This window comes from Solea senegalensis, linkage group LG15 (genome assembly GCF_019176455.1).
Source record: "Solea senegalensis isolate Sse05_10M linkage group LG15, IFAPA_SoseM_1, whole genome shotgun sequence".
NCBI classification, from domain to species: Eukaryota; Metazoa; Chordata; class Actinopteri; order Pleuronectiformes; family Soleidae; genus Solea; species Solea senegalensis.
Genome location: NC_058035.1, coordinates 21967560 through 21990424, shown reverse-complemented (window position 1 = coordinate 21990424; position 22865 = coordinate 21967560). Strand labels below are relative to the sequence as shown.

Sequence of the window (22865 nt, the reverse complement as noted above, 5' to 3'; positions counted from 1 at the left end):
GTGTGTGTGTGTGTGCAGCAGTGCCAGCATGTTCACCTTCATCTACTGATGATAATAAAGCCATGATCTGTGGTTATTACAGCTGAGGCCTCACTGGGTCAGCACAGAGAGAGATGGCATACATCGCTAAAACAACTCATGTTAACTGGTGTGTGTGTGTGTGTGTGTGTGTGTGTGTGTGTGTTTGTTGAGGTACAGTTGCTCTGTAAGTCTGTGTGCGTCTCACCTCTGTGTGCGTCTCACCTCTGTGGGCGTCTCACCTCCTCTCACTTCACTGTCTCTGGAACAATACCACGTCTCCACATTCACATTGGTTTTATTTTCTAAATGATGAGCCATTATATGAATTCAGCGTATGTGTGTGTGTGTGTGTGTGTGTGTGTGTGTGTGTGAGGCAGGCCTCTCAACAGACTGTAGGGCTGCTGATTATTTTCATAAGTGATTAATGTGTCTATTATGTTCTAGATTAATAGAATGAAATGTTAGAAAGTTGACTTCTGTTCCCAATCTTTTAAAAACCATGATGTTCTCAAATGTCTTGTTTCTTGTTTTGTATTCAGTTTGAATGATTTCTGATATAATGATTTATTAAAATGTTCACATTTAAGAAGCTTTTAGTAAAAAAAAAACAAAAACTCAGATAAATCGATGATGAAAATATGATGAATGTGGTGGTTGATAAATACATGGATGAACTGTTTCAGCCCAAGCTAGCAGGCATTTTCCATCCAGGCTTAGCTGCTTTATTCACTCATATCAGTTTTCTGTGTCTCATTTATGTCTTGAAATACACACATCATGTATAGGCAGTGTCAGAGTAACATATGTGACTATGTCTGGCTCTAAAACGTGTAAATAAGTACATACTGTATATGGGAATAAGATGAATTATTGTATTATATTTATGGAGTTTGTCTCTCAGAATAAAACCCACACATACACGACATCCTCTGCATATTTGTCTCTCCCTCACATCTCCATTCATACTCTCTCCCTGCCCATCCTCTCACTTCCCACCACTGATTATTATGGCCTGCGAGTCACTGCTTACAGTGTAATCATCATAGCTGCGGTGGCCCGCTCACTATACCGTGTCTGTGCTGTGATTTGGACAAATTATGATTAGATGTCTTTGCTTCTCCCAGCGCAAAAACACTAGTTGGGACACATGGAGCTGGATCAAGAAGAAAGAATGTGGACTAGAAAGAGAAGAGAAATATTCTCTTTGTCAGTGAAAATAGAGCGAAATGTGATTGTTATTGTTGTCATCGTGGTAAATCAACATGACAGTTCTGTCCACATGTCATTCATTATTGGACACTTTCTCCTTTTAACAACGTCGTTGTTGAAACGTCTTCATCTCACTGATTATAGTTCGAATGGTCCATTGTAGGAATAGTCATTTTGTGTCAGTGTTTTCATTTGTATTGTTAAATAACAACAAGAACATGTATTCTAATGGTTTGTTATATTCACAGACTGATCCGCGTACAGACACTGAGGAGACAGCAGGAAATGATCTGATCTGAGGCGGAGCTGTTCAGAAGACAGAATCTGTAGTCAGGGGCGGAAGGCGGGGTCCATCACCGGGACAGGAACAGACCAGACGGGGTCCATCACCGGGGGAATCAGTCCAAAAAAACCCACTGGAGAGACTCGTACAAATGACATAGAACACTCTGGACGTGACTGCATGGTGGAGAGGTGTGTGTATATAATGGGCTGATTAGTGATCAGGTGAGTGGAGTTGAGCTGATGAGGAGGGAGTGGCTAATGAGGAGGGAGTGGCTAGTCGGTGATGAGAAGGAGGGAGACAAGAACTGTGAGGGGGAATCATTTCCAGTTTCCAGTCATAAAAGGCTGTTTAACACTAAGACAAACATATTCTTAAGAAAGCTCAGACTTCAGCTGCCTAAGAAATCTGCCGACAGTCATGTTGTCACCGAGAGTGAGAGAGTGATGTCTCATCCTGGTTCTCAGTGCAGGGGGTGCACACGGTGCACCTCATAGCGCAATAGAGTAATGGTGTCAGAAATGTAACAAGGAAGGAACAGCAGTGGACCTACAGACATGAAACTGCATTTAATTCATCTTGATTCGATGCATCACTCCTTGTGTGAAGATTGAAGAACGTGTGACTCCGCCCACTGGAGGATTGCGTGGGATGAACAGCAGTCCTCCGACGCTACATGGCCTCAGCTTCCTCAGTTTCAGGGCGTGTGCTGGATTGCTGCCACACTGTCTTGATGATTTGAGAAAGGAACACCTGTTACTGATTTCACCTGCTTTCATGCTGTGAAAAATGCTTCCAACGTCCTAAAATGACATAACGCCACATTTACCATACAGAATCTATGCATTGTGAAAGCTTGCACTCATCCAGAGAGCAACACACGTATTGTGTAGTATAAGTTTATGACTCTGGGACTGAAAGTTGACCGAGGTCAACCTCACAGATCCGAGTATCTTCCGGGCCAGCTTCAGAATGTGGCTGTGGCTAAAATCACAGGTTACAAATGGTCAGTTTGTGCTGGGCTCTATGAGGACTGAGCTCCACCTAACAAGGTTGGACACACCTCTGACCACAGCTCTTCTGGCCAAGTGAACTCAGACTTAAGAATGACCGTCCACTAAACACCAGATGTTAGGGTGAAACACAGATTAATGCAGAAAGTGTCCGAGTCGATGTCGGTTCCTGTAAACCGGGAATCGGACACTTGAAACCGGGGTACCCACCTCCTTTGAACATGTCGGAGGGTTCCGACGTGGTCCGGTGTCCAAAAATCCTTTTTTAACATCTACCACATTGTGGTCAGCTCAGCCAATCACAGTCTGCTATTGTAGTGTTTCATGTATTAGTGACCATAAAGTGACTTCATAGGGCTCAAGATCCCAGGGACTAAACACTGGGGTCACAACTGGGAAACGGTTGCATTGTCATTCGATGAGGCAGACACTCTTTTGAGCAGTGTTGGGGGGTCCGCCATGGCAGGTAGTTGTGAAGTGTCACTTCTTGTTGAGATGAGGGCCCAGTTGACAATGAAGTGCTGCAGGGCACAATGACTTCAAATAGGTTTCAAGGTAAACTCCCTCTGTTCAATGGAAGGGTCAGGTCACAGACACTGAGAGCCACCTTGCGTATTGAGCTGTGTATTGGTGATTTGTTGTTTTCAAGGGTTTGAGCGTCGTAAATGAACAGAGTAATAACATGACTGTGCTATGTTTTCCAGTCAGGGGACACTGAATGGAGGGTCGGGTGTTGTTGTGACCCTGTTGTAATTCAACAGAGAGAGAGAGAGAGAGAGAGGCTGGATCGTCCCACCTCTGATACAGGAGGCAAACAATCAGCTTTGAAAACACGACCAGTGTCCTCTAGTGGCACTTTCTGCAAAGTGCAGACACAGAATACACACAGTATACCATGTATTTACATCCCATATCATAAAGAACAGGACATAACGTAACGAAAGCAGAAAGGATGAACATTCAGTTCCATCTTCAGACGTACAATAAATAACGTGCACTCCAAAAAACTCAAACTGAAAGCTTTCAGTCTTCACACTCACAAACCTGACAAACCTGTGGTTCACGTGACTGTGTGTAACATCAGGGCAGTGACAGTGACAATGGAAATATGCCAGAATAAACCGGATTATTGTGTATATTATACGTCATTTTCTTTCATCATGCCACTGGTTTAGCACCAGAATTAGCCCACATCTGTCTACAGATAATAATCATGTATAAAATCATTTATAGTTATATTTTAGGGAGGTTGCAGAATCATCTCATTAAAGCTGGTAAATCACTGTGTCTTTATGATGTTTTTGATGATTAAAATGTGGGAACTTGATTTAAACCCATCTTCCAGCTTCTTTTTTTTATGAACGCTAAGATGCCATCACATGGTTCATCGTCGACCTCTGACCCCGACAGTTGCCTTCCTTTTTACACATACGTTCTGCTAATCCACATCAAAGCCAGCAGGTGGAAAATCACCTCAACACGTACACACTGAGGAATGAAAGGCTGCAATCAACACGTGAGGCCCTTTAATGACGTGGGAGAATAAACATGAGTGAAGGCGCGCTCGGCAGAAACCTGCTCAGCTCAGATGCTTATTGGCCGGCCACGTTAGCATGCAAGAATCTGTGGCCATGTCTGCAGCCCCAGGGTAAGACAGTGGTGATTAACATTTAAAACAGGCACAGGACTCCCACACCACACCTCCCCACCTCCCACCCCCACCTCCACCTCTGAGACACTATTGCAGCTGGTTCATTTTTGAAGTGAGCGCTGTGGGGCTGTGGGTGAATCCACTGAAGTGTATGGTCAGATTGGCTCTTCTCAAAATGCCACCCTCGCGTTTCCATGTAGACGGGAAAACGATGATGGATGATGTCATAGCTCCACCTCTCCTACTTTTATTTTCCTTCTTTTCCGTCTCTGTGGGTGTTTACGTTAGAAAGTGTCCTGTTGAAATGAAGCTTTGTCTCTTGTTCACAGTTCTTCTCTGGTTGTTGACATATTTCTGCAGCAGTGTCTTGTACATGTTCGACAGTGGGATTTGTGTGGATGAAGGCATTTCGATGAAACGATGGATGTGTTTACTGAAAGTGTCTTCAAAATGCCAAAGAAAAAGAAACTGTTTTTTACCATTGGGCTTTAGCTGGTAACGGTTTGGCCGGAGCGCTGTTCACTCAAGCGCTTTGGGCAATTATTTGCCTTTTGATTGTTGAACGTTATTAAGGTTACCACAATAATCCATCTATCTGTCCCTCGTTCTTGTGAGTGTTCCAAGGAGAGGAGGAGAAGCCAGATGTGACGATACAGTGGTCACGCCAGTCACATCCAGGATGCTCTTTAATTCCAGGTGAGATAACCGAGTAGCATATGATGTGATTATACTAACCACAGACTAACCAGGTCAGGGTTAACTGGGGCGACAGTAACTCAGTGGTAGAATGAGTTGTCTCTTAACTGCTAGCTGTGTTTGTGAAGATTATCTTAGCACTTATCAAGCTGCTATATACAGTATACATGGTTGTTAGATGTCTAAAGGTTTAAGTTTATAGAGCCTTTTAGGGGGAAAGCAAATTAAAAGGACACTTTTAAGTAAGTCAAGTTTATTTATAGAGCACTTTTCACAGATACAAATCACAAAGTGCTGTACAATTATAATCAGAATCATTTTCAGGGCTTCACAAGCACAGAGCGGCTCGTGTGGCAGCATGGTGTCAAAGCATAAAGAGAGTCGTAACCCTTTCTGTCACAAAACACTCCCAGTCTGTCGCACAGCAGTGCCACATTCATCAACTATCTGCCACAACCTTTACACAACAACACAACAACACAACACAGCTCTTTAGGATGGAGGACGGGACAAAGACAGCGCACAAGAAACAGAATGACCAGCTGCAAAACTACAGATATGATTCACTGCTGTGTGTGTGTGTGTGTGTGTGTGTTAGAAAATATGTCAAAATCTTACAACTGTGGACTAAAGAATGAAAACAGTTTCTCTCTAACCCGTCACTTGTCAGTCAGTCATCATCTAACCGCTTTATCCTCCACCAGAGGGTCGCGGGGGGTGCTGTGCCAATCTCAGCTACATCGGGCGATAGGCGGGGTACACCCTGGACAGTTCGCCAGTCCATCGCAGGGCCAAACACAGATAGAGACAAACAACCATTCACTCTCACACTCACTCCTATGGTCAATTTAGAGTGTCCAATTTACCTAATCCCCACATTGCATGTTTTTGGACTGTGGGAGGAAGCCGGAGAACCCGGAGAGAACCCACGCACACACGGGGAGAACATGCAAACTCCATGTAGAAAGGCCCTTGTTCCAACCGGGGCTCGAACCCGGGTCTTCTCGCTGCAAGGCGAGAGTGCTAACCACTACACCATCGTGTGAACCACCCCTCAGTGTACTTGTATTATTTATTATTATAGCTATTTACATGTTCACCTTAATATTCTGCAAACGCTGAAGAACAGTGATCACAAATCTAGACACGCACACACGCGCACACACATGCACACGCAAACGTGCACACACACACACACACACACACACACACACAGACACACGCACACAGACAGACACACACACACACACAGACACACACATACACACACACACACACACAGACACACACACACATGCACACACACACATACACACACACACACACAGACACACACACACATGCACACACACACACATACACACACACACACACAGACACACACACATGCACACACACACACACACACACACACAGACAGACACACACACACAGACAGACACACACACACAGACACACACATACACACACACAGACACACACACACACACAGACACACACACACACACACACACACAGACACACACACACACACACAGACACACACATACACACACACACACACACACACACACACAGACAGACACACACACACACACACACACACACACACAGACACACACATACACACACACACGCACACACACACAGACACACACACACACACACACAGACACACACATACACACACACAGACAGACACACACACACACACACACACACACACACACACACACAGACACACATACACACACAGACACACACACACACAGACACACACACACATGCACACACACAGACAGACACACACACACGCACACAGACAGACACACACACACACACACACAGACAGACACACACACGCACACACAGACACACACACACACACACACACACACACACAGACACACACACACACACACACACACAGACACACACATACACACACACAGACACACACACACAGACACACACACACACACATGCACACACACACACACACACACAGACACACACTGCATACACAGACAGACACACACAGACAGACACACACATACATGCACACACACACACACACACACACACATGCACACACACACAGACACACTCTGTGGGGTCAAGTAAAAATGCATTATTAAGAAAAGTGGTGAAGCTGTTGCTGTGGTGACTGACACCTTAAACTAAGTCTTAAACTAAGTGCATCACAAGAAGACTTGACTGAATGGACGATTCCCTTTTTGTCCACTAGATGTCAGCAGTGAAACATGGTTTGCATTGGAGTTGTGTGCGAGAGAATGACAGAAGAACAGTCATCAGTGGGGCTGGAGCAGATGTTTTCTGTGGAAAAGCACAATAATATGTAATAACTTATGGAGTCTGTGAGTTGAGTGTTTGGCTCGTGGGCTCACTGCCACACATGGACTTTGGAACAAGGCAGAGCCAGTGTTTATTTTGGACGTAATAAAACTTAACAACAACACTATAAAGATGTCAAAACATGCATAAAGATTTCAACTGTGATTCTAATAGGTTCTCATGTGTTTTTCACATATTCAGAATGTCTCCAACTCATTTGTAATGTTTCATTCCACGTGCTGTTATCACCACTCTTTCTTTCTCTGAACGTGCAACATTAAACCTTACAAGACATCAGGAAACATCCATCCGTTCACTTTCTACCACTATATCCTCCACAGGAGGTGTGCCAATCTCAGCTGACATAGGGCGATGGGCGGGGACACACACACACACACACACACACACAAAGAGACAAACAACCATTCACTCTCACATTCACACCTTACGGTCAATTTAGAGTGACCAATTGACCTAATCCTCATGTTGCATGAATTTGGTGAGAGTCTTATCACGTTTAGCGACGTGTTCATGAGCCAAATTCTGTCTTTTTTTTTATTCAGATAATGGAAACCTTTTGATTTGAATTGTTTTTTTCCACCAATAATATTTAGAAGTATAATTAAACTGTGATCAGCGCTCGCTTACAGTATGAACACAAAGTGGGTCTTTCATCTGAATGATGTTTCAGGCAGCAGCAGTTCATACACACCTGCATATTCAGCAGTTTGGAACCTTAATGTGAACCCAGCTTTATTCAATCAGAGACCAGGTAAGGTGGACATGTGACGTGATTTTTGTCGTCCCAGTAAAACAAGTGAGGCTCCATTATGGTACAGAAGAGGAGCTGTCTAACTCCAGAGAAGCATGTTCTAAACCGCCATAACCGTTCATCTTCTTCAGCTTCAGCTGGTCCACGCTGAAAAGGCCCTGGGTCTCGAGAACGGCCTCCTTGGAAAACAATCGGCTGATCTCCATAAAGGTCTTGTTTCTGGTCTCTGGGATCACAATGTAGACGTAAACAGCCACAGACAGACAGATGGTGGCAAACACCAAGTAGCAGTAAGACCCGGCGGACATCTGTGACGCATACATGAGTCATTGGAGAAGGAGAAAACAGTGAAAGATTAGAAATCATTACGTCCTCACAGTAACAAGCACTTTCTGGGATTCTACGGTGGCCCTGAAGGCTCAACAGTACGTCAGTGTGCAGCCAAAACATGCAAGAAGCTGTGCTCGACGGGGGTTGTAGAGATGTATTTGACAAAGGAATGTACTTTACTTCATCCACGTGTTATTGAATGAATGTTAACGTTCTAAAAGATGGAATGACTGCATGAAATCTCTCCAAAAAATGAAATGAATGAGTGAAAGTAACATGTACCTGTAAGAAGGGGAAGACGAAGCCCACAGTAAAGTTGGACACCCAGTTGAGTGATCCTCCCACAATGTAGGCAGCCGGGCGGTGGGACTGTTTAAACAACTCTGCTGTGATGAGGAAGGGAACGCCCGCTGAAACATGAACAAAGCACACACATCAGGCTTTATTCTCATAGCATACATACAGCATATCAACTATATAGCCTACAGCGATGTAATGAAATAAATGTGCTGCCCTCAGGTCTGCTGAGTAACTACTGAAAATGAAAGTTGTGTCACCAAAGCAGAGAGAGGAGGACTGTGACGTAGAAACACTTACGTGTGCCTTAAACACTCAATTTTCTTAGTCTTTATATCAATTCTATGTTATCAAATGTCTCCTGTAGTTCTATCTGCTTGTGATGGACGTGTTATTATCTGATTTCTGCTGAGTAGACTATATTATTCATGTCCACGCATCATCTTTCACAGCAGTGAGTCTTATGAAAGGCTCATTAGAGGGAAACTCTAGGTTCTAGACTCTAGATTCTAGATCCACAGACTAAAGGTAGTCTGTGGCCAAGTGGAAAGGGAACTTGACTTGTAACCAGAGGGTTGCTGGTTCCAGCCAAAAAGGGCTGGGGTACCCCTGAGCAAGGTACCCAACCCCCAATGCTCCCCGGGCGCTACTCAGTGTGGCAGCCCACTGCTCCTAATTCTAGGATGGGTCAAAATGCAGAGGAATACTTTCCCTAAGGGGATTAATAAAAAAAACTACCTAGATTTAACCCTGTACAATGACAATCACTTTTCACAAAAAACTTCAGTGTAAATGATAATAATAATAATAATAATAATATTAATAATACTATCCCTACACAGTGTCATTTTAAATCACATCTAGACTAAATTAACAAAAATTAACAGTAACAAGACTCGTATGTTTTCAGTAACTGGTTCAAGTTTGAAATGATAATCACTTTAAATCAATGACAAATGAAAAAAGTTTTGCTGCCTCATTGCGAGCAAAACTTTTCTTTCCTTGTTCTACATGCAGTGTCGAGCAACTCGCCTGGACCGATACAGAAGCCGGCGATGATGCCAACCACACAGCAGACACTGATGTAGCGCATGAATGATAAGTGAACCTTCAGAGAAAAGAAGAAAAAGAAGAAGTCTCAGTAAATCACACAAATGACTGATCATTGACGGTTCTCCTCCACTGAGAAGAAACAATCCGTCAAGCACAAAGCGTTCTGTGTGGATCAGCATGTTGTTATTAACACACATACACACCTGTAGAATGAGTGACAGGGTGATTCCAGCACTGCAAATTCCCATCATGGCGAAGCCTCCAATCATAAGCGGCCTCCTGCCTAACTTCTCTATGGTGAAACACTGCAGGAGGAGAGACGGAGGTCAGGTCACATGTTATATTCACAGTGATCACTTCAAATACTACACATGTTTTCATGCTTCAGGAATTATTTTGTTACATAACATAAAGTAGAATAACAAGTCAGGTTTATACTCGTGCGTCGCCTGGAGCTACAGGAAGTTTCCCAGTGGCCTGTCATTTAACCCAGATTAGATAAATCAGCATCTTCATAATGTTGGTTTATGAAGTGAGCTCATAGAAGCTATGGCTGCAGGTCTATCTTGGTCGTCTATCTTTCTTGCTTCAGGGTTTTTACTGTCTCTAAAGGCGCTCCGTATGCACTGATGACAAGTTCCTCCATTATACCAAAGCTCTTAAAGTAAGTAAACACAGAGATCTGCAAGCATTGCAGATAATGCACGATGTGTCCTCGTGACCTCCCACGAGCTGCCACTATTGTTCTTCACCTCACTGGACACAAGCAAGTCAAGCTGGTCTCTTCTTATGATTCATGTATCATAAAAATGAGGAAGTTTACCCCAACGAGTCCAGCGATGATCTCTATGATCCCTGTTCCTGCTGTGGTGTACGGGATCTCTGGAACTGGGATACCTGCATTTTCAAAGATGTCATTGGTGTAAAACCAGATCTGTGGACAGGAAGCAAATGGAAGTGTTTGATCAGACTTTACTCTACCATGAGAAACAATGTTGATGTCAGTATTAGTGTGACAGTAGTATTACTGTAGTGGTTCTTAATGAAAATATTTGTCGCAACATTTTCATTATAATCAGATTGTTCGTGTTGATCCAATGTTTTAATCCGATTTGTTTCACTTCAATATGAAGAGAGTGGTCACATGATCCAAATCCATTTCATCATCACCTGTCTATGTTGTCTACATTATCATTGCCACATGGCAACAAACCCTACTCTTGTCCCTTTCACACACAAGACCTTTGTGTTTTGAGTGAAAGTGATTGCAGCCCACACGGTTTCTGCAAGGGTCAGATATGGAGAGGGAGCTGAGCGAGAGGTGATCCTTATGAATCCTCATGAAAGCACGAGGAAAGCACTCATCACTGTGTGCGACTGCTCTGATCGACTGTCAATCACGCCTTCAAGCATCTCTGGCTGTACGCGGTTATTTGTGGTTGTTTGGTTGTTTGAGGACACGTCTGCCCAGCACCGCGCCGTAACTGCAACTCCAACAAGAGCCTCTCTACATGGAGTTTGCATTTTCTCCCCATGTGTGCGTGCGGGTCAACTCCAGGTCCTTCAGGTTTCCTCCCACAGTCTAAAAACATGTAGAATTGGGGGCAAATTGGACACTAAATTAACCGTAGATGTGAATGTGAGAGTGAATGGTTGTTTGTATGTCAGCTATGCATTTATCACTGCTACAACATAAGACATATTTAGACCTGTGGCTACAGAAGAAAAACTACAAATAAATACATGTCAGTACCGCCACAGACATTCCCATGATTTTCAGTGTAAGGGTTTGGGGGGAAGTAGGAAGTGTAAAGTGTGCGATACAATGAAATCATCCTCATCATCAACAGAGGGTCACACAGCAAGGTCTTTCAGGAGGTCACGTTGCTGAACCATCTAAACTACTCATCAAACCCAACAGAAGCAACCAGAAAACCTGCTTTATATTCAGTCAGGTAAAAGATTCAAGATCAGTCTACATGTGCGTATACTACGGTGTAGCCAGTACTGCTACACTATATGGCATACTCATAGTGTTGATTGAACTTGAAGCCAACATTTTACAGAGATGGGAAAACCATGCATGTCCTTACCGCATCAATGCCAGACAGCTGCATGCCAATGTTGATAACCACCACACTGAGCACTTGCCAGCGGACTGAGTGGTCCAGCAACAGCTTCCACACGGACAGTGTCTGCACTGATGACAGGGAACGCTGCTCCTCCTGCATCTCTTCGATCTCAGCTTGGATGTTACATTTGGCTCTGTACTTCTTCAGAGCTGAGAGACAAGGGCAGAGACCAGAGAGATCCAACAGTGCACATGAAAGACTATATATAAGACATTTACACCAGCTTCTCATTAATGATCTAGTCTCTATTATAAAGTAATGAATTCATTTATTGATATGTTTTGTTGTTTCATCAGATTTTGGAGGTACTGTACTCTTATTTGATTATCTAGCCTACCTTGATGTGAGAGAAATTCATAACCCTCAGCCAGTCTTCAGCATTATTCAACATTATTTCATATAAACACAGAGCCATTGCGGGTGTAGTGGTTAGCACTCTCGCCTTGCAGCGAGAAGACCCGGGTTCGAGCCCCGGTTGGAACAAGGGCCTTTCTGCATGGAGTTTGCATGTTCTCCCCGTGTGTGCGTGGGTTCTCTCCGGGTTCTCCGGCTTCCTCCCACAGTCCAAAAACATGCAATGTGGGGATTAGGTAAATTGGACACTCTAACTTGACCGTAGGAGTGAGTGTGAGAGTGAATGGTTGTTTGTCTCTATCTGTGTGTGTGGCCCTGCGATGGACTGGCGAACTGTCCAGGGTGTACCCCGCCTATCGCCCGATGTAGCTGAGATTGGCACAGCACCCCCCGCGACCCTCTGGTGGAGGATAAAGCGGTTAGATGATGACTGACTGACAGAGCCATTGCTACTTGAAAGTGCAGTTGGCAGGAGTCATGTTATTGTACTGAGCAAGTGGAGAGCAGACTATTCCAGAGATAGTTTGTGTCTTCCTGATTCTAATGAAACAAGTTAAAGGTCAATAGACAGATGTGTGTACTGTGGCTTAAAGGGTCAACATACTGTAATGACCCAAAACCCATGCAGAAGGAGAAACAAGCTGAATGTCAAACAAAATGTCACTACTGCCGTATTAAAACACTGATCATAAAAACTGCACGGTTATCCCCTTATTCAACATGAACAGGCCTCTTTAATTAAGTAAGAATTAAGTAGTCCCCAAGGGTCAGAATAGCTGGTCGGTCGCACAGCTGCACGACAGCGCCCCCGCAGGCCTGGGATTTGTGTGTTTTTGTTTTTGCATCATTTGTCGTTCATTTAAATGGACATCTTTTTCAAAATCTTACAGCCAGTGTGCCCAGCACTCACCTGTGATGGTGGCATGGACGTTGTGTTTCTCAATCAGCAGATACCTGGGGCTCTCTGGAAACCATGGCAACAGCATCAGCTGGATGAAGGTGGGAACCACAACTATTGAAAGAAAGAGAGGCCAGTGCTCCTCCTGTAATAGTTCCAGCACAATTAGAATCACATACATGGTGAGAATATGACTCTTGTTAATAAAGCAGGTCGAACCAACATGACAACAACTTCAATGATGGATAGTGATGGATTAAATGATGGATATTGTGTGTTGTTTGTACTCAGCAGATACTGTATGTATTGTGGTATTTCAACACTAAAAGTGCAGAAAGTTCAGAGCCGACAAATCGCTCCACCACTGAGCTATCGACACTTCCAGGGAAGCTTAGCATCTCTGGGAGTCAGTGGACCATTGGGTGGGCACCAACAAAGGGGGTAGCGAAAGAGCGAAGGGCAGAATTTATGTATAAATAAGTGGAAGTGAAATGAGCTTCCCCTGTGTCAAAGACGAGCAGCTGCCACGTGAACTCAGTTGTTACTTTTCTTTTTCTTCAGTAAAATGACTGAGCACTGGTTCATCATCATCATCACATGCTGACTCCACCTGACTCACACCTTCAGGTATGAGAACGTTTTCTGCTTCTTCTTATTTATTCACTTGCTTGTTGTGAATATAAGGTGCATCAAAGTTCACCTGTAAATGATTTTATAACATTCCTTGTTTCCAGTCTTTTTGTCCACATCGTCATCATACGTACACCCAAGCTCATTAGAAAGCAGTGTTTAAATACCTTTCCTAGAAGCTCATGTAGGCCGAGGATTTGGGCGGCAAAGACTCCAGTGCCAATAAAAATACTTGGCACTAGACCCAAGAAGCCCCTCAGGTTCTTCGGTGCAATCTCACCCAGATACATGGGCACGACACTTAGAGAGATGCCTAAAGTACCAAAAGCAGAGAAGATCAAATCATCAATTCAACTATGTGGTCAAAGTAGTAGTTATGGAGGTTGGTGAATGTTGAACACAATCCATCAAATAGTGTGTGTGTGATCTTGTCTTTATTACCTCTTGGGGACATTTTCTGTCATAAACACTGATCTTGTCAGGACCGGACGTCCTTATGGAGACCAAAACCGGGCCCTCATGAGACAGAACCTCTGAGGAACTGCTTCATTTTAGGGATACGATTTGAACTGTGGTTAATTTTAAAGGTTGGGCCGGGCATTAACTGGTCATGGTTAAGGTTAGGGATAATAGTTTGTTTGTGCTGTAAAAATGAATGAAAAAGTCAAACCTGTGTGTTACCTGAGTGAATCCCTGTGATGAAGCGGCCTATGATGACCATTTCAGGTGAACCACAAATCCTGCTGAAGCCCATGAGTGAGCCAGCAATAAACACCAGCACTGTTGTTTTAACCACCGTCCCTTTCCTGAAAATCACACACACACACACACACACTATGAACCAGAGGTTTATGAAACATGGACAGCATGGACAGCATAAGATGTCATCATACATCGTAACTGAAAAATGCAAAAAAATGAATCACACAGCAGTGTTTTTATGAAACAGTGATGATGAACTGATATTGTTACCGACATTGAGAAAAGGGGTTAAAATTGTACTGCTGCACTCTGGTGGACAAACAGGGGAAGGAGGAAGACTTTCACTTCTGATTTTCTACTCATGTAAAAGTAGCAGTGAATTTGACTTAGGTCTAAAAATAAAGTAAGTTTTAAAATGTAGTAAAGTAGTAAAGTAAAAGTTACAGTCAGTAAAAGTGTGGTTGTCTGCATGCCCTGTGGTGTTGAACAGATTTGCTATGCACAGGAAGAGTGGGTTATTCTCGCCCCATCCGACCATAAATTGGCTTTTAATACATATTAGCATACTGACAATTTACTTCTGCTCTTATACTAAAATTTCTAATTATTTTTTGATCTATACATCTTAGTGCTGCATTTGACAACACTGATGATGATATTCTATTGCAGAGACTGGAGCAGACACTTGGGATCACAGGTGCTGCCCTCTGCTGGTTTAAATCTGATAGATTCCAGGTTGTTCATGTTAACGATAAAGCCTCACTTCAAACAAAAGTTAATTCTGGAGTTCCACAGGGCTCAGTGCTTGGGCCTATACTGTTTACCTTGTATATACTTCCTTTAGGAAACATTATTTGAAAGCACAACATACACTTTCATTGTTATGCTGTATGTATGAGCTCCTGTGGAACCAGCTCCCAGCGACAGTTGATATTGGTATAATTTCTTATCAACAATCTCTGCTGCTGCTTATATAAATGATATAAATGACATTTCTGTCCCCCACCTCTCCTCTGTCTCTCCATTTTTCCTTTCACCCCAACCAGTCGAGGCAGATCTGCACATCTGTGAGTCTGGTTGTGTCAGAGATTTCTTCTTCTCTGAAAAGTGTGTGAACTGTTGGGTTTCTCTGCTCTCCACGATGTTGTCCATGTACAGAGCCTTGAGATAATGTGTTATAATTTGGCGCTACATAAATAAAATTGAATTGAATTGAACTGTATTGAGTGTTTTATTTCTGCTATTTTATGGTATGTTTTATAATTTTATGTAAAGTACTTTGAGTACCTCATGGGTGTAAAGGGCTGTTCAGCAGTGATTCCTTCAAAGCATTAGTACCATGAGGAGCAGTGGCAGAAATGAGTCACACATCACCATGCTTATATTAAACCAATTCAAAATGGAACCACTGTTACACAAAGTCAGTCAGTCAGTCATCATCTAACCGCTTTATCCTCCACCAGAGGGTCGCGGGGGGTGCTGTGCCAATCCCAGCTACATCGGGCGATAGGCGGGGTACACCCTAGACAGTTCGCCAGTGTTTGGACTGTGGGAGGAAGCCGGAGAACCCGGAGAGAACCCACGCACACACGGGGAGAACATGCAAACTCCATGCAGAAAGGCCCTTGTTCCAACCGGGGCTTGAACCCGGGTCTTCTCGCTTCCACAAGTACATCAAGACTTATTTGAATAGTGTATAGCCACATTAAAGGCATGTAATAAACAGCGTTAGCAACCAGAGAAATGCTCCATTATAATTGATTACAATAAACTATACCAGGAACAGTGGAAACTAAGTTTTAATAAAAATATACAGTAACTCGGTAGCTCAATGGTAGAGCGGATTATCCTCTTACTGGAAGGTCAGGGTTTGATCCCCAGAGTAGTCTACATGTATGCCAGGACACTTGACCCCAAGGTGCTCCTGACAGCATGTGTGAATGTGAAGTGTAGTGAATGGTAGCCATAATTTAAACTGTTTCACACATTTGCTAATACAAGTTCATACAAACACAGTCATACTCTCCCATATACATGAGAGTACTGTGAGTGAGTATGATTGTTAATGTAAAAGAGTTCAGTTTTTTTCAGATTTTTTATTTCTCCACATCTACATTTTACTCTGTATAGACTTTAATTTGAGGTCTACTTTTATACTTTTATATTTATACTTAAGTGTGTGGGTCACACGGTGGTGTAGTGGTTAGCACTCTCGCCTTGCAGCGAGAAGACCCGGGTTCGAGCCCCGGTTGGAACAAGGGCCTTTCTGCATGGAGTTTGCATGTTCTCCCCGTGTGTGCGTGGGTTCTCTCCGGGTTCTCCGGCTTCCTCCCACAGTCCAAAAACATGCAATGTGGGGATTAGGTAAATTATAGGACACTCTAAATTGACCATAGGAGTGAGTGTGAGAGTGAATGGTTGTTTGTCTCTATCTGTGTGTGTGGCCCTGCGATGGACTGGCGAACTGTCCAGGGTGTACCCCGCCTATCGCCCGATGTAGCTGAGATTGGCACAGCACCCCCCGCGACCCTCTGGTGGAGGATAAAGCGGTTAGATGATGACTGACTGACTGACTGAAGTGTATTTCTGTCTCCTACAACTGACTCGTAGAACCCGCACAAGATTTCCAATGTGCCTGGACTGTCTGTTTAAGCACAAATGCAAATAAAAACCTTGATTGTGTGAGACAGTATAAACCAACAGACTGTCATTCTTAAGGTATAAGGTAAATAATATATTGTAAGCAAACTTGTTTCTCACCTGCCAAAGCGAGTGACCAGCATACCCACTATGAGGGAGCCCAGCAGACCTCCAATAGCAAAGACAGACACGGTGAGAGAGTACATGATGGTCAGCGTCTCCCCACTGAGCCCTGTTCCATTTCGATGCAGCACTGTCTTGTTGTAGAAGTCCTTAATATACTGAGGGTTTGAAACAAGGTGGATAAGAGGTGAGGAGACGTGACAGAGTGAACACAAACAAACAAATGTGTATGAATGAAAGACAACTCAGAGAACACAGGTACGATTGAATAACGTCGAAGCTGTGCAGCCATAAAAAGCTCCGTCAATAAAGAACTTTAAGGTTTCTTAATATCAAGTTTTTCATTGCATCATGGACTCACTGTCACTGCAAAGGAAAACATGTTGCTAAGTGTTCTTATACTTGTATAGACCCACATGGGTCATGGGTCGGTGTGCTGTTGCGGCTTTGGGATTTTAACTTATTGATTTGATTTAGCAATAAAGTCAAAACAATGAATGAACACAGAAATAAGTAAAGTCCATTTGTAAAGATAAAAGTAGAGTGCTCGGATGATTTATGATTTATTTTTGTTTGAAGTTTTGCTACTACTTAATGATTTTATAATCATAGCCAAGATGTATCAAGACCTAACAAATAAGGTCAACATTTTAGTTCTTTTAAATGTCTTTATTTCTTTTTTTACCTCTCCTTTTTCCTCCTCTCTATATGGAACCTGGACGGCATTATTGTTCTGCTTGTTTCATAGCACCCAGCTGGAAGGCGTTTGTTTACTGAATGTGTGTTTAGTTGATTTATTGCTGTGTATATAAATGATTTTAGATGATTCCTATCTTCTCCTTCATGTGAGATTGGTTCATTTTTATCTTTGGAGTTAGTTTGAGAGATTACTATTATAGCCTTCTTCAGTCAGTTAGGGTAAGGGGTTAGGGTAAGGGTAAGGGAGAATAAAGGAAGTTTCAGGTAAACACTCCCTAACAATGTGGTCTGTGTGAATATTTGCAGTCACTTCCTTAACTTACTTTTTATTTACTGAGTGTAAAGAAAAAATAAACCTGTCATCAAAGCATTTTGTTACACACACTTATCACATGGTATTATCAGTCGTTCCGGCACTAACGTTGACATTTATAGCTCAGCGTAACCAAATCTTCGCTCTTTTTTGGCCTTCCTCTCCTAATCAGTTTCTCATGTGATGGCATGAGTTGGTCGAGTAGCATTTTCCCCCAACTGCAGCGAACAGATACGGACTCTTACTCAACCAGTGGTGTCTGTGCATGTGACCTTCCCTCAGTTAAAAGTAGGTTTTATATGAAATAGTAACAAAGTAGTATTAGATCATCTGATTGGTTGGTCATTCATTCTGGAGCAGGACAGAAAAAAAGAGACACATACACTTTGTTTGTTTTGTCTTTAGTGTAAGAAGTTAAGGAATTAATATAAACAATCTCTATGTATTTTTAAATACAAATTAGAGCCACACATGGCAAAATGTAGTAAAACAGCAGAGATGATCACTGCTGTATGGTGTCATATCAGTGAGGGTAAAACTAATGAATAACATATTGTTGCAATGACTTCTACTGATATCTACACATTTCCTGAAGTCAATAATAACAGATACACTTGTGTGAATTACTTAAAATAAACACTGACTTCACAAGGTAAAGAAGACGTTTTTCTTTTGGTTTTAGGGCTGAATTAGACAGCATTCTCCATCCTTCTGTCCTTGTGCACTAAACAGGACAGGGGCAGTAAAGTGTGTCTTCTTGAGTGGTTTGGAGCAGTTAGTCTGCTAAATCAAATTCCAGTATCACTATTAAAATATCATCTCCCACCCAACTAAATATGCTGCACCGTTAACTCGCCGCCACTGAAGCTGCATTCCTTCTAATAGAATCTAATATAATCCTGTACGACAGGCATTTCACATTCCTCACAACAAGCAGCCCCTCCCCCTCTCTCCCTCCCTCTCTTTCCATCCATCCCTCGCTCACACACACACACACACACATACTGTACATACACAGCAGACTGAAGGACTCGCATTAACTTCCATTCATTTTGACAGTTTTTTAGCCCCAAAGGTCACAATACTCACACATACACTCTCACTGCATACACAAGTATACTTTTAAATCAAAGACATTAATAAAGAATATTGAGGGTGGTGGTTTTTTACTAAGGTTTCACACAGTATACAAGAGTATTATTTTATGCATTAGCATGAATGAGTGTTCATAGTGAGAGAAAGGTGTGTGTGTGTGCATGTGGTCAAGCTAGAGGGAGAGAGAACAGCACGAATGAGTGTGTGTGGCCCCCATTACACCTGATTATTAAAATGTGTTTTCTGTGATCAGATTGCAATAGGAAAGCGGCATCAGAAGTGATACGCAGCCACGTTACCACGACTCTGTTTCATGGATGAAAGAACTGGATAGAGCACCACCCCTTTGGCGACGTCGCCAAGTGCATACGCTGAAAAGGTTTCTGAATTGTGGGTTTATTTCTGTGGCCCATAGAACATGTGCAGTGAAGTTACTTGAGCTCCATCACCAATGAAGGGCAGTCAGATCGATTATGAACATATGAACAATATGCAAGACAGTGAATGTTGACTGCCCAATAATAAAAACGGCAGCGCCATACCGCCATTTTAGGCTTTTGGAGACTTCCATTTTATTTTATTTTATTTTATTTTATTTTATTTTGTTTTATTTTGTTTTATTTTATTTTATTTTATTTTATTTTACTTTATTTTGTTTTATTTTATTTTATTTTATTTTATTTTATTTTGTTTTATTTTATTTTATTTTATTTTATTTTATTTTACTTTATTTTGTTATATTTTATTTTACTTTATTTTGTTTTATTTTATTTTATTTTATTTTATTTTATTTTATTTTATTTTATTTTATTTTATTTTTATTCTCTTAACTGAGTTGTTGTGAATGTGTGTTTCCCCCCTGGGGGAGGAATAAAGTCATTCAATCTACGTTCCTCTCCATTCCTCCAAATACCAGAGATATTCTTCAACTACGAACTGCGTCACAATGGCTCTATGGTCAGGTCAAATAGTAGAGGGCTTAAACGACACCCACATGGAGGTTAAAGGGTCGTGACAACGGTGAGTTGGGGGTTTTGATTATAATCATTTTATCAAGGTGATAATACTTACATTTTTCTAAAATAATAAACACACACACACACACACACACAGCTGGTACTGTAGGCAGGAGCATTTTTGGTGTTCTATGTATTCTTTAAGAACATTTGAACATTTTGGCACATAGACTAAAAGGACCAGAGATCAAACTTGACTTTCTGTTAGACGACCTCCCTCCCTCCCTCCCTGCCTCCTCCTGTGTGTGTGTGTGTGTGTGTGTGTGTGATCTTACCACTGCAGGAGAGTTGACCACAGCCAGATTGTAGCCATAAAGCATGGAGCTACCGAAGGATGTAAGGAATGCTACAGCCAACAGAGAGCTGGTGAGGTGCTGCAGACAGAGGGAAACAGGTGTGTTCATTGTACTAGCTTCAATAAAATAAATGACTAATGAATACTCCAGTCTCAGACTAGGTGTAGGTACAAATACTTGTACACACTAGATACTTTGTATGCAGTAATACAGTTTGATGACTTAGTTAGTAATAGTTATATTAAGCAAACATGTGTTAAAACTCTGTGGTGTCTCAGTTCAGTTTGTTACAAATTAAAAATATCTGTGAATAAGTCCAGCCCCTTCCTTCTTTCATCCTAGTCTCACGAGTTGTCTGTTTGTGAAAGTGACAAACCTGAAAGAAGGACAAGGGGTACTATTACTACCTATTACTACTATAGTACTACTCAAGAACACAGTGGATGGCCCAGGTGTGATATGAAGCATATATTGGCTGTCACAAAGGCTGAATTACAGTACATACCTCAGTCATTCTGCCAGACAGGTAAGGAATAATATTACTGATATTATCTCATAGGCAGTGCATGAGTGCAGTTACATAAACACAGACTATTTACAATTCAAATCTAAATGATTGTATAGAAGAACTTAACACCTCATATTTAGAATCTATTTAAGTGTTGCTGTTTTTGAGAATTATTTAAAAGTAGCTCATTTTGATGACACAATTTTTGCACTCGAGGCTACAAATCTGAAAGTTGGTAGTAAATGCTATTCTGAAACAATAGTCAGTCAGTATCAACTTACTGCATTGTTTTTCCCCGGAATTAAAACCTCTTCAGCCATTTGGGAAATGTCGTCAGGTTGACCCAAACACCAAGCAGCAAAAAGGGTTGAGTCTCTACACGCTAAAGGAGCTCATGGCTACTGCAGAAGACTTCCGAAGACAGGTTAACTCATGTGCAGCTGGTCAGGCAGCAGCCCACAGGCTCCCGATAACAAACCCACACAGTGTCATCACATGATGAGAGCAGCGTGACGGACCGAGAGAAAAGCCTGCTGGAAGCAATTAGCTTTAACTGAATTTAAAAAAAGGAAGGGACAGTAAAGAGGACATACATGTGCTGCATTTACACGCGCACACACGTCTGAGGGATTTCAGCCCTAATCTAAAAGAGAACAGGATCAGATATTACACTGGATCTGAGCATAATCCATCTGACTGTATGCACGGCCACTTCCTGGTTATTTTTGGTAAGCTGTTAACCCCTGATACAGTTTTTCAGTTGGTGTTTGCAGAGTATTTACCAACAGATGAAAGAATTGACTCGCTGTACACAGAGGGATGCAACAGGGCTCTGCTGTTGTCTCCTCACAATGCTGACATTTAAAAGCCTTTTTTATTGTAGGCCCTCAGGACTAACTACTAAAACATAATGTAAACGTTTTCAATCTTTATCAAAAGTTTTATTCACTAATGTTACCTTACCTTAAAAAGTTTCCCCTTAACTCATTAGACTCATTAACTCTGATCACTGCTCTGCAAAAACCCACTGATCTGAAGTAGAGGAGCGTGACCTTCATCTTCTAACATATACTACTATACATATACAGAAACAGTGTTTCATAGTTGTTGAACACACAGGAACTTGTGTCTCTCAGGTGACCTTAACGACCCTCTATCACACCTCAACTCAGGTGAAGCTAACAACCTGAAACTGGGGATGGCCTCTTTCAACTCAAAGGTTGCGGGTTTGATTCCCAGCTCAGTCTACATGCCGATGTGTCCTTGGGCAAGACACTTAACCCCACTGGTTGTGAATGGGTGTGAATGGCAAAACTGTAGTATACAGTAGCAGTGTGTTTGAGTGTTCATCAAGACTAGAAAAGCTCTATATAAATACAAACCTTTACCATTCTACGCGGTCCTTAAATGTTACCATATTTAACTCATATGACGACAATATTTCAAATTCAATTTCCACAGCATTACTGTACACTTTTAAGCCACTGTCCACATCAAGGGCCACACCCCCTGTTAATTCTACTGGTTTTAGTGAAGTTCTTAGATTTATACCGTGTACATACCGTGTACTGTATCTTCAGTGATGTTCCTGGAATCATCGGGTGTTTTCAAGGTCTTTCGACATCACACACCCTCGTTCAGGTGACCCAGCCAGGGCTGATCAGACCCCAGCTTCTGTCCAGATGGCTCATCTACCATGCCTCCATGGCTCTCCTCTTTTGAGCCACAGACATCTTGAGGCCCACTCTGCCTGCTTTGGTAGTACTGCAGATGGTTTTC

General features: G+C 42.3%; 1 protein-coding gene across 1 annotated transcript; it reads right to left on the bottom strand.

Annotated features, from left to right (window-relative positions):
* Window positions 1–7960: 7960 nt before the first annotated feature.
* slc2a15a (solute carrier family 2 member 15a) lies at window positions 7961–21741 on the bottom strand. Its single transcript, XM_044045183.1, has 12 exons — window positions 21368–21741; window positions 20558–20656; window positions 17157–17317; window positions 14376–14500; window positions 13862–14007; window positions 13077–13209; window positions 11774–11961; window positions 10504–10614; window positions 9884–9985; window positions 9660–9735; window positions 8613–8740; window positions 7961–8308 (listed from the first exon to the last, which is right to left on the bottom strand). Exons 1-12 carry the CDS (start codon window positions 21404–21406, stop codon window positions 8057–8059), a joined length of 1560 nt encoding a protein of 519 aa, XP_043901118.1. The 5' UTR covers window positions 21407–21741; the 3' UTR covers window positions 7961–8056.
* Between the last annotated feature and the right edge of the window lie 1124 nt (window positions 21742–22865).

Coding starts and splice junctions, on each gene's coding strand:
- slc2a15a (XM_044045183.1), bottom strand. CDS start 21,406: ATGGCTGAAGAGGTTTTAATTCCGGGGAAAAACAATGCA. Junction 20,657..21,367: donor TTCCGGGGAAAAACAATGCA/GTAAGTTGATAC, acceptor CTCTGTCTGCAG/CACCTCACCAGCTCTCTGTT. Junction 13,210..13,861: donor TACATGAGCTTCTAGGAAAG/GTATTTAAACAC, acceptor GAACTATTACAG/GAGGAGCACTGGCCTCTCTT.